The sequence below is a fragment of the Apaloderma vittatum genome, unplaced genomic scaffold, assembly GCF_000703405.1.
Source record: "Apaloderma vittatum isolate BGI_N311 unplaced genomic scaffold, ASM70340v1 scaffold115, whole genome shotgun sequence".
In the NCBI taxonomy this organism is placed as follows: domain Eukaryota; kingdom Metazoa; phylum Chordata; class Aves; order Trogoniformes; family Trogonidae; genus Apaloderma; species Apaloderma vittatum.
This window is the reverse complement of record NW_009715269.1, coordinates 91918-109057: the sequence shown is the minus strand read 5'-3', so window position 1 is coordinate 109057 and position 17140 is coordinate 91918. Positions and strand designations below refer to the sequence as shown.

Sequence of the window (17140 nt, the reverse complement as noted above, 5' to 3'; positions counted from 1 at the left end):
GCACTAAAGCGCTTTTTAATGGATTGATGGACACTACTGTGAATGAGTTTCACAGTATGCAGGAGATCTGTTGTTTTTAAATGGCTGTAATTTTTGTTTCTTTGCCTAATTTGGTAGGAGCAGTACATCTTTATTCATGATGCCATTCTAGAAGCCTGCCTGTGTGGAGAAACTGCCATTCCTGTCTGTGAATTCAAAGCTGCTTATTTTGATATGATTAGAATAGACTCTCAGACAAACTCTTCGCATCTCAAAGATGAGTTTCAGGTATTCGCAGTTTCTATTAGCTCTTCATGTGACAACAAATTTTTTTGCCTCTAGATACATTTAATTTATTTTAAAGGGAAATGGTTTTCATATCATGTTTACAGCATTTGATCCCTTACTTTCAGTCTACACAATAAAGCCCCCATGTATATGTGCTGTGCAAAGTTGATTTAAATATGGAATATCCACCTTTGAATAAAATTTCAGTAAACATCTGTCTGAAATAAAGAGCCCTGACTAGGAACCATAGAGAGTTTTGCCTTGCATTTGAACAGCTAAGGCATAGCGCTTTAGGGTTCCAAAGGATTCGCTTTGTTTTATTCTTTTTGAAGGGGACAGTGTCACACAGAATCTGTTCAGCGTACATGGAGCGCCTTTTACACCTGCAGCTTAACCCACCTTGGGAATCCCCAGCATGTCCATCAAACAGCAAGGAGCAGTTATTTGCTAATGTCTTCTTGCCAGTGCCTTCTTGCTAATGCCTCACGTTTTCCCATATTGCAATATTTTAAATTAAAACTCGAGGAATCTTGAGTCCATTGCCTGTTAGTTCAGCGTACTAAAACAAATGTTCCCTCTCCCTTAGACCCTGAATTCTGTGACCCCTCGCCTGCAAGCGGAGGACTGCAGCATAGCCTGCTTGCCAAGGAACCATGACAAGAACCGCTTCATGGATATGCTGCCACCTGACAGATGTCTGCCTTTCTTAATTACTATTGATGGGGAGAGCAGCAACTACATCAATGCTGCTCTTATGGACGTAAGAGACTGTCTTCTTTGTCTGTGTAGTGTGCCATGAAAAGCTGTGTAATGTGAGAGCGAGCACTTGCTGGCTTAAGAAAGAATGACTTTTCTACTGTAGTGCCCGGTAAAACAGTCCTAGTGAAGCAGGATGGGGGGAATGGGTAAGAAACCCCACCAGCTTGGGTTGCTTGTTCCGAAGGTTTGTTATCTTCAGTGTTTCGCACCCCTGTGGGACCCACTGGAAGTCTCCTCTTTTCAACAGCATTGTATAATGCTCTAGTCTCCAGCCCTCCAAATCTCAGCAGGATCTCAAAAATCTGCTGGTTTTGGGGAAGTAAATACTACCTACCCGAGCATGAGTTTACTATCACTATTTTATAAAAATGTCTCTATATATTGAGGCTGATTAGACAGAGGAAGAAGAAAAAAACTGTTTCTTTGACATGTTTGGGGATAGAGTTGGGGGTTTTGTCCTTCATATTTTGAGTTGCAGCTCTTTAAAGTTCCAGCTTGAAAAACAGAAATATTGTCGGGGGAAAGGTGAATTAATGTGAAAAATGGAGGTGAACCTGCTTATAGGTGTCTCACTGATAAGGCAGTTTATCACATGTATTGTCAGATACCCACCTGTGCCTACCATTACCATTTCCAAAGTTAGGCCCCTAAAGCCACTTCCAAAGTAAATGCTTAAATAAGTGGCCTAATTTCCAGATGCGTAATTGAGTTCTGTGTTTTGGATGTCACAGTATAAGAAAGACATCAAGGTGCCCTTCCAGAGAAAAGCAATGACGCTGGTGAGGGGTCTCAAGAACAGATGTTATGAGGAGCAGCTGAGGGAACTGGGATTGTTTAGCCTGGCGAAGAGGAGGTTGAGGGGAGACCTTATTGCTCTCTACAACTCCCTGAAGTGAGATTGTAGTAGGGTAGGTGTCAGTCTCTTCTCCCAAGTAACAAGCAATAGGATGAGCGAAAATGTGCTCAAGTTGTGCCAGGGAGGTTTAGGTTAGATTCTAGGAAAAATTTCTTTACCGAAAGAGTGGTGAGACATTGGTACAGGCTGCCCAGGGAAGCTGTGGGATCACCATCCCTGTAGATGTTCAACATACGTGTAGATATGGCACTTTGGGACATGGTTTAATGGTCATGGTGGTGTTGGATTGATGGCTGGACTTGATGATCTTAGAGGTCTTTTCCAACCTAAAAATAAAAAAAAAAGCCTTAGTATCTAAAAGAGATGCTGAAATAAAAAGGCAAATAACAGAAATCATCAGAACTGAATGGCATATTTGTCCTGGAGTTCTGTCAGCTAGTATAGCAACATTTGAACTGCTAGCAAAATTCAGTAATCTTGCAATTAGCTATTGTGCCAGAAAAATAGAGCAGCATGTGTGAGACCAATCTATTAGGGGCTGAATGGATGAATTAAAGCAGCAAGCAGAATTTTGGTAGCAACTAAAATTGTTTAGAATTGCAGTTAAAATCACATTAAGCACCTGGATAAAATTTATGTACCATGGACCTACCAACACAGCTGCATAGAGAAAGGAGGACGACACAGGCTGAACAGCTGGGGACAGGACTCCTGAGTGTGTAAGTGTGCAGCAGGCAGGGACAGGAACCAAGCAACCTATGAATGTATAAGCAATCAGAGGCTAGTAAGGAAAGACAGAAATAATAGTAATAAAAGGAAGAAAGCAGATGAAAAACTGTAATATATTACAATAAAGGCATATAAAAAGGCTATAAGTACAGGAATAAAACTTTGGGTAATTAAAGCATTTTCTTTCCCTTCGTTGTTTTTTTTAAGACTGAATTAGTCAGCGAGGGGAGCCCCACTGCTGGGCAGTGAAAACCTGATCGTCTCAGACTCAGTATGTTCTCTCATCTTGAGAAAGACCAGAAATGATGGGGAAGAGGACTAGGAAGACATTAGCTAGTACATTTTTTATTTCTTAAAAATGCAAGGGAATGATTGATAGTGATTGTTCCTCTTTGCTTCCTCGGCAGATCTAGGATGTAGGACACAAGCCACTACTACCCCAATATCCTTCTTCCTTTAGAAGAAGATAGCAAGTGTAGATAAAAAAAGGTTATCAGCCTCCTTATTCTGTTATCAAATGAGTACTGGTGCTAAAGACAGTAATTTGTTATCTTCAGAATTTACAGCAAGTGGCAGGCTGAGGAGAATGGTATTTTTCCTTCTGGGCCTCACATGCTCTTCAAGGGTATGTCAATATATTGCACATGAAGATCTCTCATATAAGCCTTCAAACAAGCAACCTTCCCTGTCAGAAGTGGTTTAGCTACCCTACCAGGTCTTCCTCCTAGGTTAATTTACTCTACTTTTTCAGTAAAAAACAAGCCAAATTGGTTTTGGTACCAGCATTGGTGCTAAACATGAGGATCCCTTCATTGCATACAGCTGTCCCAGCACTTCATCTTCGAACTGGTGACTTAACTTCCCATCCACCTACCAGAATATTCACCATCTTACTCTGTTTCTCAGATTGGCCTGTGCTTCCTTGCCAGTTCATATCTGTATTCCTTCACTTCAGAACTCTTCTGTGCATAGTTTCAAATTGTCTGCAAAAAACTTCTTATCTATCCTCTTCTGCTTGCTGCTGGTAATACATGCTGCAGGGAATTAGCCCCTTTTCTAGTACATGCATCTCAGCTAACCTATGCAAGACTGGAAATCCCTATTTGCAGTTGCATATAATGCAGAATTAAAAAAATGGAATCTGCTCTCGTGACAGGAAAGAATATTTCTGCTGTTTAACTTCTGCTTTTCTGCTGGAAATGAGCCCCAGTAATCCTGAAGGTCAGTTCCAGGGGTGGTCCTGTGGCTGCCACACTGAATCAGAATTTGAGTTGAGCTTAGTCCCTGGTTCAGTCACAGAACTCACATGTAACCTGCTGTGGATTGGGCAACCTTCTGAGACCGTTGCACCACTCTCTGCAGCACAGCAAGAAGGTTTCCTGCTTGGTCTCTTGGACACAGTGCCTGGAATGGACTCACTCAAGCCTCAGCTCAGTAGAGCCCTGAAGAACGTCTTCAGTGCCGTATGCGTGTCTGAAATGAAACAGGGGTTGGCCTGTAACACAGCAAAAGACAGACCTGAGCAGAGTGATCTCTTTGTTCTTGCTGGAGACAATAATGTATTTTAACGTCAGCTTTGGTGAAGTCTGGTGTAGTCGATGTCACAGCTCTGCTCTATTTATATGCTTTTTTCTGTTGCGTTGTTTGAGGGAAGTTTTCAAGTACTTCCTATACTGGTGCTAATAAAATTGTTTGCCTTTACAGAGCTACAGGCAGCCAGCAGCTTTTATTGTCACGCAACATCCGTTACCAAACACTGTGAAAGATTTCTGGAGATTAGTGTATGACTATGGCTGTACTTCTCTTGTGATGTTAAATGAAGTCGACTTGGCACAGGTTAGTTTGAGGATCGAGTTTTCCATATACCGTCACATCCATCACTGTGGATCCACTACACAATAAAAAGGCATAGAAGTGCGGTGATTTAAAATTGTTCTCTGCTTTACAGAAATTAACGCTAGTTGCTCGGTAAAGGTTAAGTGAGATGTCTGCAGTGGAATAGGGCAATTCTCAAGTTGTAACTTAACATTGGATTGTGCCTGTTTTGCTCTGGTGCAGGGTTGCCCGCAGTACTGGCCTGAGGAAGGGATTCTGCGGTACGGTCCCATCCAAGTGGAGTGCATGTCATGTTCAATGGACTGCGACGTCATAAACCGAATTTTCAGGATATGCAATCTAACAAGAGTAAGTGTTATTGTAACAATATGTAATGGAAAAATATGTCATTTTTAACACTCTTGAGGCTCTTGTGGTTTTTTATTTTGACTACTAAAATACATGTTCTTAAGACCTTATAACCAGAAAACAGTCATGCATTGCTATCTAATACTAATTTCTAGTACTTTTCTATAGCTACCCACTAAGCAGAGAGAGCAGTATGGTGAATGACTGTTGTTCTGTGGTGTTCTCCCTGATGAGTATAAGATGTATGAGAAGTATTCTGTTTCTTTGGTGTACAGTGAAAGAAATAACCCTGTGATAAATGTGTAGTGACAGATATCTAATTCAAAGCTTCCATAAGATGTTTTCTGTGGTGAATGAGAAGCAGGAGCATTGAGGCCGGTTATGCAGCCAGCACCTTCTCAGCCTAAGATGTGAGAACCACAACATAAAAGGAGGATTGTGGCACCCTGCAAAGTCGGGTGTGAAAAGCTCTGAAAGCTCCTCTGCCTCTGAAGGCTTCTGCACCACTGTGCCTTGACTTACATTTATCATCTTTTTCTCAACTTCAGTAGCAGTGTCAGTCTTGGACACTTTTTGGCTCTTTCACACCTTGCACCATCTTGTCTTTTTGCTGTCCCATCATGTTTCGCGCTATCGTAACATTTCTCAAACCCTGCTTGCCACATGGTATCTCCTCCTTTAGCTCACCTCTACGGATCCCTTCTTTGTGTTGCCTGCGCGTAGACTTACAGATGGTTGTGCCACCGTTATATGTACAGTTAACCAGCAATCTCTGTTTTACTTACCAGTACTACTTTGTATCTTTCATCCAGTACTGAACTTACATGCCACTAATTGCTACTTTGAGTATACATTTAATTTTCATTAATGTTGAAAAATAGCTGTGGGGAAAACTGATTACTGTGTATACAAAGATTTTTTTGTTGTTTTATTTTGGTCACATTTTAATTTTTTGAAGAGCAGAGATCAGTTTACCAGCGTTTTAACCAAACATCTGTTTTGCTTATATTCAGAGCTAAGAAAAACATTTTCAGATCTTCGTACCTTGTTTGGAAACTACAGGAAGCTAAAGTGTAGGCACACTGGCAAATATTACGCCATAGAGCTTTTTTTGTTGTATTTTAAGACTTCCTCTCTGTTTTCACTTCACTTATTTACACTTTTTCCATTTCTTTTATATAATGTTTTGATTTTCTACTCCTCTGCCTCTGTTGTACATGCCTTTTCGCCTTCACTTCTAAATATCTCTCTGCTATGTTCTTCTTTTTCTGAAATCCACATTCCTACTCCTTTTCATCTTCTTCAGCTCCAAGAAACTGAATAGACTATTTATTCTTTCAATTATTAAGACCTTTCTTGTGACAGTCCAAGTCTATTCAAAGCTCCCCCTGTGTAGCATCTAGCACACAGAGGGCTCAGAGACTGGCAGCCAGGCTCTCTTCATTAGCATAGTCTGATTAAAAGGAAAGACTTCAAGGAAAATAGTTATATTTGTGTTGCTTTTTTATAATGGGGTCACTACCTGGGAAGGTAGGTGTCTTCATTTCTGTAAGTCTAAGTATTCAACAGTGATGTTTTTAATTTATTATTAATGTTAAGGGTGAAAACCATTGACGTGGAATCAAGAGAATTTGTCCATTCAGATGAAGTCAGGGTAGATTTCATTAGTGACTGATAAGCTGTGGGTTGATACATTTTGGTGTTGTCTTCAGTATAGTTCCCATTTTTTCTTTTTCGACATCTTCCTTGAGCTCAGGTGAATGAATTAATGAAGAGTCTGCCACGCAATGTATATACCTATGAAATCTGTCCATAGTATAAATACTGAGGTTTTGTGTTAGTTTTGTGTTTAGATTTTCTAAACTAAGATGTAAAGGTGCCATATTGACCCAAAGCTCTCTGGTTTCCCTCAGCCACAAGAGGGCTATCTGATGGTGCAGCAGTTCCAGTATTTGGGATGGGCTTCTCACAGAGATGTACCAGCTTCCAAGAGGTCCTTCTTGAAGTTAATTCTCCAGGTTGAAAAATGGCAAGAGGAATGTGAAGAAGGGGAGGGTCGGACCATCATCCATTGCCTGTGAGTAATTGAGAGAAAGTCAAATTTCAATGCTTAGAAATGCAAATAAATTTATATATATATTTCAAATTATAAACTTATAAATTAGTTCTTGTTTTAAGTTCAAGCAATGTTCTTCCAGCTACATTCTTTTGCACATGGCCTTTTTTCTCTTAAAAAAAAAAAAAGTACCACTGGTACTGTAGGTTGGCTTTTGGTCAACTTTCAGACTTGTCTGTGTCAAGCATCATGGGAATGTGTGTTTTGGACATAATGTGTGTTGTCTACTTCTGTACAGATCAATTTCTTCTGTGTGGTTTCAGTAAGGAAGTTTTTATGCTCAGTTGCAAATGGTTATTTTTTGTCTATCTCTTGTGTATCATGTGTTGGCATTTTCTCCAAAAGACCTATTGTATTTTGAGGGTTACATGAGCCTGATATTTAAACAGGAGCTGGTTTCAGGGGTTTGAAAAGGCAGCATCTCTTTCCTACCATATTTAAACATAAAGTTTAAAACTTAAAACTTAAAAATTTAATTATGCATTGCTCCTTTTAAAGAGAGGCTTCTTGTTTCAGTGTTCAGAATTAACTTGTGGCCCCTTTCTGCCCACCCCTCCTTATTATCTGCAGAACCTTCTGGCTAATTTAAACTTAAGAAGAAATACCTACCTTAATTTCTTGGAAATTAATATTAAAATTGTTCTGAAATGTCCCCAAAGGTCAACAAGATATCAAATCAGTTATGCCTTGGCATTACTCTGGGTAGATAATCCTCATGTCATAGGATAATTTAAGTGAGTCTCTTTCTAGAACTAAGTGGAAAATGCTGTACTTGGCTATTGGACTTGGTTTTTGATTTCTAATTTTGTACTTGTCATTGAACTTTTTTTATTTCTAATGCGTATGTAAATCAGGCTGTAGAATAGCAGGGCAGCATGGTGGGCTGTAAGGGCAGAATTCAAAATAAGTAACTGAGAGGAAGGTCAGAACCGACAAATGTCTCAGACCAAATCCACAGAAGCTTGCAAGAAGAAGGCTAAATCCTGATCTCCCTGTTGGACTCACGAATCACTCATGCTCCAAGAGTGGAAGAGCAGAAATGTGTTTTGGATGCTCTCTCACGCAGTGGTGACACTTAGCCAGCTCTTTTCTTTGCCTACAGAAATGGCGGTGGCCGGAGTGGGATGTTCTGTGCCATCGGCATTGTGGTTGAGATGGTCAAAAGGCAGAACGTGGTGGACGTTTTCCACGCTGTGAAGACTTTGCGGAACAGTAAGCCCAACATGGTAGAAACTCCGGTAAGCACCAGCCAATCAGGGTTACTGCAAACAACCGGTGAGCAAGAGGCTCTCTTGTTGTGTGAGCTGCATTTTCAGTCCCGTGCCCACAAAACAGCAAACCTGTGTTGGGCCACAAGAAGAAAGGGATGTGGGTTTGGGGTCTTGGGCTCCCCTTGTAGAACAGACTGAGCAGAAGTTGGTCTGATTCTTGACATGAGTGTAAGGTTGGGAAACGTTACATCCTGTGGTGGAAATTTATTAAGTGTACACACAAATCAACGTCATGAGATGCAGGCTAAGCATTTACACTGCTTTTCTTGTAGCAGTACCGTGCTTTTCACAGAAAACATTCTGAGCTAACAGAATGCACTTTCATCTCCCAAAATAACCTGGTCTGTTTAAAGAGAAGTTGCAGGTGTTGTGCACACACAAACCATCTTGAAATTTTACAGAGCAAGACATTGGTGGGAATAAGCTGTAAAGTCCAGATTAGTAGCTGAAGAAGTGAATATTTCGCTTAATAGCAACTGCTGCTTTGGAAGCTGTATTGAGTAATGATTGTGTTTGTTACTCAGATTTGTAGTAGTCAAAATGATACTTCAGAACTTTAAAAACTAGTACCTGGGATCTAGTAAGTTGGAAATTAAGATTCAGAATCACAGAATCATTTAGGTTGGAGAAGACCCTTTAGATCATCAAGTCCAACTGTTAACCTAAATAATAAACAATATAAACAATAAACTAGTAGAATCATAGAACATTTTCGTCTGGAAGAGACCATCAAGATCATCGAGTCCAACCTTTTCCTAGCCCTTTGAACACCACTAAACCGTGTCCTTCAAGGCAACATCTACCCTTCTCTTAAACACCTCCAGGGATGGTGACTCAACCACCTCCCTGAGCAGCCTGTTCCAATGCCTGACAACCTCTCAGTAAAGAAATTCTTCCTCATATCCAACCTGAACCTCCTCTGGCACAACTTCAGGCCATTTCCCCTTGTCTTACCACTTGCCACACGGGGCAACTGATCAACCCCCACCTCCCTACAACCTCCTTTCAGGTAACTGTAGAGAGCAATAAGGTCTCCCCTCAGTCTCCTCTTCTCCAGGCTGAACAGCCCCAGATCCTACACATGCTTCAAATCCTTTACTAGCTTGGTAACCCCTATATAAACATTATGAGCCCATAATATAAACATTATGAGCCTGAATTAACAAAACCACAAGACTAAGTACTGGTATGTGCATTGCCAGAACTGAGAATAATCTTTACACTTCTACTCCATTTCTATGCATACAGTATGAGTGCATATCCATCTGTGTGATCACTTCAGTCACAAAAAAGTGAACATTGTGGAAAGTCCTTATAAAAATTCTCCCAGGTGGAATTTTTCCATCCTGTAGGTGAACATAAAAGCAGTTGGGACAGTGTTTGGGAGTTTCTGCCATTTGACTCTTACACTGCTAGCAGGCAGTGTCACTTCTCAGCCAGATGGCTGCCTACAGCATAAAAATCAGGGATGCCAACTGAAATTAAAAACGTTTTGCAGTTTATGCGTAGTGAAAATTGCTTCTGATCTTGTGAACTTGCACACTGAGCAAAATGGCTGTAGCTGCCTCTTCCCATATTGCCCTTTTTTTTCCCAGGTGTCAGAGTTTGCTTAGTATTGAGTAGCTTCTGTGGCTAGTTTTGCTTAATTATGGTGCAGCACTTCCATCCCTTGCCACCACATAAATTAAGAAGGTGGTTAAAATGTTAATAGAGAGAGCATCCTGTAGCAGCAGTGGCATTGGGCTGGCTGTTGCTGGTTTTGCCACAAATACTTTGCAGTTTGCTGTGCCATAGATGTCTGAGACAGAACATACTGAATTGCTGCCTGGGTTTCAGTTCACTGCTGTGAAGAAAACAGGTCAGATCACATGGAAAATTACTTGTGTCACTGTAAATTGAGGCCAAGGTAGATTGTGTGTGTTTCTGATAAATGGTCTGTTAACTTACATTTCATTTCAAAATAGTCTTGAATTCCACTGTAGCTTTAATCTGTAGTTACTGAATTTCCGTAGTTACGTGTTTCTGTTGTGTGGGTTTTTTATTCAGAACTCTTCAACAGTGGCAGCTGTTGAGTCGTTAGTTAGAAAACAAACCAGGAAAACCAATATATAACACTGTCGTGTGCCCTACATTCAACAACCTCATCAGATAACAAAAATGAGCAGCGCAATAAAGCCTTTAAGATATCCCCACCACTTCCTGCTAATGGATCACACTGGCTTCCTTCACAAAGAAAAAATAAATCACAAAAGCAGATTTGTTTTGTTAGGTCGCAAGGACAATAGAGACTGAATTAATTTCCCTGGTTTGTTTGGTTTGTTTCTTCTTCTTGCCCTCTCTTCTCGCCTTCTTTCTCCCTCTGCCCCTCTATCAGCTTTGAACAGCAGCCTTGCTGAGGAGAAATACTAACCACGATGAAATTTCCAGCTTTAGCTTCTCTTTTAAATGGGCATCTGATCGCTTGGAGGTTACATTGATGCGAATGGGCTGTGGGCCCCGAGCAGTTTTGTGTGGCAGCTCTGTGTTCCCAAGCTGTTATCCCCTAGCTGTCCAAGCAGCGGCTGCCGGTTAACTGCTCAGTATCAGCTGACTTAAACAGTACGTGAGAGTCGAGGTGCTCTCACTGCAAGAATGCTCTGACTGATAGGAGAGCTTTTCAAGCTCGATAAACCACCTCGGAAGCTGAACAAAATTCAGAGAAGCAAATCATTGCATTTCATGGTCAGGTTTGTTGTTTGATTTTCCCAGTTCACTGGTTTGGGTGAGTTTTTAAATCAGAGCTGGTAACATACTTGTGTAGTAGAAAAAAAGGAAAACGGAAAAAAATAAGAAAGCCAAAGCATTTCAGGCCTGAAGTTAGAATTGCATAGTAGTTAGCAAAGACTATTCGTGTTTGTAGATATTGCTGCTGAGACTTTAGAATCTTAATTTGACTTCTTGCCTTTTTTTTTTTTTCTTCTTTCCCCTTAAAGGAACAATATCGCTTCTGCTATGATGTTGCGTTGGAGTACCTGGAATCCTCTTAGTCGGAATGGATGTGACAAAGTTCACCAAATATATGAATCTCAATAAGCTGTTTTGACAACAGTTCTTGATCCTGTGAAGAAAGATTTTAGGGGAAGAGGGGGGTGGGAGGGATTTTAAATTTTAAATGCAAAGTATTTTTCTTATGAAGTTGTGTATCTTAATAAAAGAACTCAATCTGTTTCTATGCTTGTATACAGTATCAACATTTAGTGCCACATAAATACTATTTAATGAAAACCAGAGTCAGAAGAGATTTGCGCAAATTAGGACTTTTCAGTGTTTGTATATGCAGCCGTCTCTCAGTTACAGTAGAGCGACCATCTATTGCATGTATCAATATTTCCTATATGGTATTAATTTTTTTCTGTTTTTTTTTCTTTTGATACATTGTTGAAGTACAATAACAGTGCAGATTGATAGTAAGGTTCATTCTTTATACGTTTCAAGTGTTGCATATATATATTATATATAGTAAAAAAAACAACCTGGCTTATTTTGTTTTAATGTGCAATGATGGCTGGATCACATAAAGATCTTTATAAAGAAACTTAAACATAAGCCAAAGACTCAAGTGTAAATATGTCTATATGGAGAAAGCACATGTATTTATTGTTTACTTTCATTCCTTTTTTGATGGCTGATAAAAGAATCATTTTTCTTGAAGAAAGCTTTTTTTGCTGAAATCAAGTGTAAACAATTTTTGTAGTTTATTTTTTGTATGTTTTAGTGTAAGTAGAAGACATACTTTTTATGCATAGACCAAGAAATATTGGTATAGTGGTTTTGTTGTGTACATGCTTGTGATTCAAATCCATGTAAACAACTCAGTTATAGAAGGTCTTTAACTACAGGACCAAAATCACATTTTCCTGAAAATGTATAGTTTTTCACAGTTGCATTAGTTAAGTACCCATCAAAAACCCTATATAAGGAAGGGCACACATCAAAATGGCCTTGCTTATGACTTGCACAATATGGGAAGAAATTTTTAAGCACCATTAAAATTATAAGGGAACCAATTGTTTAAAAAAATACTGAAACACAGGTCAACAGGAAAACTGACGTACAAATAGATGGCTCTGCATATGTCCTTCAGGGTAAAAAAATTATTTGTTTAGCACATTGTAAAATTAAGCAATGTTTATTTTGATGTTTACAAACATGTAAGCTTTGCTTCCAGGAAAGCAAAATTTGAATAAACCAATGCCAGATTCTGATTATAGCTGCGGTGTACAAAATATTACTGTGCTTTCACTTAGCTTGTATCCATTTGTTCATGAGGTTTCCTATATTTTGCCAGCTAAAATCATTCCAGTCTCTTGTTGGTCTTTTTTAGAACTGACAGTAAAATGCTAAGGTGCTTTTAAATAGTCTGTAAAGTAAGAGTGAATTAAACTTTTATTTAAAGATTATTTTAGATTATTTTAGTGTATTTCCTATTTTGATACCCTCTCACTTACTGTCCTTGTTAAGGAGTCATTCTTGTCTAGAAGACCGATCTATTTGGATAAGGAAAATCTCAGAAGAAAATTATACCATTTTTCACCTGTTTTGGGGAGTATTTGAGAAGACTCCATGTCATCTCTATGCCCTAAGTTTCTTCCTTTATGCTATAAATGGCAGAGAAATATTTAAACAAATTGTACGTCTCTGATTTTTTTCAGTGCTTCCATCTGTATCACATAGCTCCACCTCGTACAGATCTGAAAAAAACATCTTTTTCCTTTGTCACCCATTATTAGTTCCTACCAAGGTAAACAAATCAGGTTTGAAAACATTCACTGGGTCTGGATTCGTAATAGTAAAAATATCTCTTTTTATTTTTTTTCTTTTACCACATTGGAAAGAGGTTTATAAACTGCATGCAATGTAATTGCAACATTCACAGCTTCCTCTGTGAGACCATGGCTGAAACTAATTTTGGAAGTCGGAATGCTGGGTCTATCATCTAAAGAGATCTGTCTGATCACCAACTGGGAGACAACACATCATCTCCACAGACTGATACATCCGGCCTCTTAGGCTTGTGTCTGGGACTAAGTGAATTGGACTTTGGAAAAACCTTCCTCTGTTGTCCATAAAGAGTGTCAAGATCAGTGTAGAAGTCTAGATTAACTTTTTGCAGATGAGATGATTAGCTCTTAGGGGTTTGGAATGCAAAAGCCACATTCCATACCAGAAGGATTTTTATGTTCAGGTTTTAGTTTTTATCATTCCTGATCACAAATCTAGCATTACCATTAGGCTGAATGGTTGTTTTCAGGGAGAGCTCCTGTGCTGGGTTCAGTGGGATCCATCCCCATCAGTACTTCATAATCCTTAGTGAGAGATTTGTGTCGTGTTTCCCCTGTGCGTTAGCATGACTGGTGGAAATGCCAGTGTGAGTCTTGGCATCACGGCACACTGAGCCTGCACAGGAGTCCTTTGTGGGAGCATCTTCCTCAGATGGAAAGTATTGCAGCTGCCAGTGGTTATTCTGCAAATGAGAACTGTGCCTGTGTTGTTCAAGTGCTCTGAGCATCACGTAATGACTGTGTCTGTAGCTGACTGGTGACCTAATGAGTTTTTGCAATAGCTCGCGAGTGAAAAACCTGTGGGAAGTTCCCTCCTTTCAAGGCTGGAGAAAGGTCTGCAGAGGGAATGTGGTGTGTGAGAAATGGATCAGAAATCGCGCTTCAGTAATCACAGAATCACAGAATGTCAAGGGTTGGAAGGGACCTTGAAAGATCATCTAGTCCAGCCCCCCGGCCGGAGCAGGATCCCCTAGGGCAGCCACACAGGAACGTGTCCAGGCGGGTTTTGAATGGCTCCAGAGAAGGAGACTCCACAACCTCCCTCAGCAGCCTGTGCCAGTGCTCTGTCACCCTCACAGGGAAAAAAAATTTTCCTAATGTTTTTGTGGAACCTCCTATGCTCCAACTTGTATCCCTTGCTCCTTGTACTGTAATCGGACATCACTGGAGACAGCCTGGCTCTGTCCTCCTGACACTGACCCTTGACATATTTATCTTGGGGGTCTCTTAAGCAAAAGACAACATTAGAATCAACTTTTTAGGATAAAGTCAAGAAGAGGCAGTTTGTTTTCATTGTGGTACCTCTTTTTCTTATCTCACTCAGTGGCAGCAACTGCCAGCTTTGTTTTCTGGGAGCACCGGCGCACCCCTGGATAGACACTGCTCCAGTATCCTTTTCTTACACCTGTGCGAGACAGAAAGAGAAGTGGGGGGACTATGAAAACCTGCCCCAGAGGGAGAACAGATATTTCTCATAAAGGAAGTGTGCAGTAGAGGGAGAGAAGTAATCTCGACCTTGGGCACTTGGAGAGGGAAATATTTTACTTCTTGAGGCAGTGAAAAGCCACCACCACCCAGTATTGCAATGTGTCGGCAGCTCTTGCCCCAGAGCAGTCCGTAAGTTTCAAGACTGTCTCAAAATCTTTCTCCTACCACCCTTGCTGAAATAAATTAGTAGCTACAGACTGCAAGGTACACAGTCTCCGCTTTCCTCAACATAAAATGAAGACTGGACCAACACAAGCAGTAAATATAGTGAGAGCAGATAGATATCAAAATACAAAGAAGAGGCATGAAAGACTTTGTCCATAGAGGATGATTCAAATCTGAAATGAAGTTGAAACTGGTTTAATGTCACGTAACGAAAGCAACCAAAGGAGCATGTAAGTTCCCCAAAACATGATTGCTCAGTGCAAAAAGATATTCTTTGCTCTAAAACTGATAAGTAATGACTCCAGTGTCCTAGTCTCCATAGTTGCTAGTGAGAGGAGTTGTGAGTGTCGCTGTGATGGCTTTGGTGCATTTTCTATAGAACAGTAACTGAGCGATGTGTTCACACTATCTGAATTTTGCCTAAATAACTAGATCTTATGATCCAACACTGAAGGACCATAACAGGCCTTGAGCACCTTGAACCCTTGCAAGTTTTTTACAATGAGGGTGGCTAAACACTGGAACAGGTTGCCCAGAGATGTGGTGGAGGCCCCATCCGTGGAGACATTCAAGGTCAGGCTTGATGGGGCTCTGAGCAACCTGATCTAGTTAGAGAAGTCCCTGCTCACTGCAGGGGGATTGGACTAGATGGCCTTTAGAGGATCCTCCCAACCAAATGCAATCTATGATTCTAGCTGTTGTGGAGGATGAAGTTTGGAAAAACAAGAGCTACTTAACCTCAGCACCCTGTATGGACAGGGGCTTCTCTTTTACTTTTTTTTTTTTTTTTAAGCCCTCTGAGTCTTCCTTCTCTGTTCATAGTGATTGAAATCCAGCAAAAGGAGATGTGAAGAGACCCACATTTTTGAGCTTTCATCCACATCCTGAGAGACCAGACCCCAGCTGGTAGACGAGATCTGAGAATTTACATTTCCTGCTTCCCGGGGAAATGCTACTGTCAGGAAACCTCAGCTTTGACAGAGTTTGCCTTCCTGGAAAACAGTCACAGCCATGAGTTTGAAACTTGAAGCTTAGCATCATCAGGATATGCAAGCAGTTACTGGGATTTATTTCATTCAGGAAGTCACTCAGACAATAGAATTATGTAGTTTATGGTATGTCCATGCCATACCAAAGGTAGTACATTAAGAAACACAATATGCCGTAGAGAAACAGAAAAGCAAAAGCTACTGCAGGAGTGTGCTCTTTCAAATTGGTTAACAGTTTCCAAAATCAAAGGTCTAAAAAAGAAACTGGGGGAAGGAACAGTAGGCAAGTGCTGTGTCACTGAGCCTCCAAAGTGAATTGAAATGTTAAAGGACAAGGAAGGGGCAGCCTGAGAAAAAATGTTGCAGAATCATTGCATAGCCAGGCCACCTGGACTGACAAATGACTGCATAAAGGGCCTCTTTAAAGCTTCATCCTGCTGCTGTGTCAGAAGAAACCCCGAGATCTTGAAATAGATGTAAAAGCTGCTTTTATAGTACCCTGCTCTGTACTGAAAAGAAAAGCAACTCATTTTCTGCTGTACTTTCCTGTGTCATGTAGAGGTCTGAATTGAGGTAAGTGATCCTAATCTCACAAAGGAACCTTTGTGGCCGTTTATTGCTAGTGCTCTTCCTTTGTTAAACAGTCAAAGGTCTTGTAACCTCTGCAGATCCAGAAGAGTCAAGGGTATCTGAATATTCACTAAGTCTTTACCTTCTGCAGTTGAATAATCTGCCAGGATCTGATGGTATATACTGGGGATGAGACTTTCAGAACATGCAGAAGTTTAGTCCGATAGATTTCCCTTCAATTTTATGCAGTAGAAACCTTGTCATTATTTTTTTAACTACAGGCTCTGTTTGAGGAAAAATTTGAGATGCTGACAATATAGGAGTGTTTCTAAATTATTTTAAGCTTGCTGGATGCTTTTTTCTTTAAGCCTGAGTAAAAGAATGATGTGAGATTGTGGTGGTGGTTGACAGGCATAAATGTTATTTTGGCCTACATTTCTCAGAAAGTAAATCTTTCCCTGCTGCTGGGTTTAGAGTCCTAATTTATGTAGAGATTGACATGTATGATGACAAGCACAACAGGATGCTTGCCTAATAATAATGTTTATTAACTGTGTCTTGGCCAACAAAGAACAGATATTTTTGTGCCTTGTTGAGATAAAAAAGCTTGATTTCAGTAGTCTTTTGTTACCCCTTCTAGCTTCCATCTGGATCAGAAAATAGTCCTGACTTCACAAATTACATCAAAAAAAACCCCACTTGAAATCCCCATATGTTCAGAGATTTTTCAGATCTCCACTAAATAAGCAGAAAAAAATGATGTTGATGTTATAAAAAAACAGCAACAAACCCTCGCTTCTGGACATAAAACCAAAACATGATCTTTCTGCAAACTTTGGAATACCCTGGAGCTTTTTGGTAACGAGCACAAAAATTGTATCTGGCAAAATACAGTACCTCCAGATTGTGATAATATGCATGTATTT

The 17140-nt window shown here is 40.2% G+C and overlaps 1 protein-coding gene across 1 annotated transcript in view; it reads left to right on the top strand.

Moving 5' to 3' along the window:
* Positions 1–12613, top strand: part of PTPRK (protein tyrosine phosphatase, receptor type, K) — a gene marked incomplete at its 5' end in the record, with an annotated part of 38205 nt that extends 25592 nt beyond the window's left edge. The window contains 7 exons of the mRNA XM_009869041.1: positions 118–267; positions 854–1027; positions 4316–4447; positions 4670–4795; positions 6709–6872; positions 8014–8149; positions 11155–12613. Coding sequence (XP_009867343.1) covers positions 118–267; positions 854–1027; positions 4316–4447; positions 4670–4795; positions 6709–6872; positions 8014–8149; positions 11155–11208 — 936 coding nt within the window. The remainder of the gene's footprint in view (positions 1–117; positions 268–853; positions 1028–4315; positions 4448–4669; positions 4796–6708; positions 6873–8013; positions 8150–11154) is intronic.
* Between the last annotated feature and the right edge of the window lie 4527 nt (positions 12614–17140).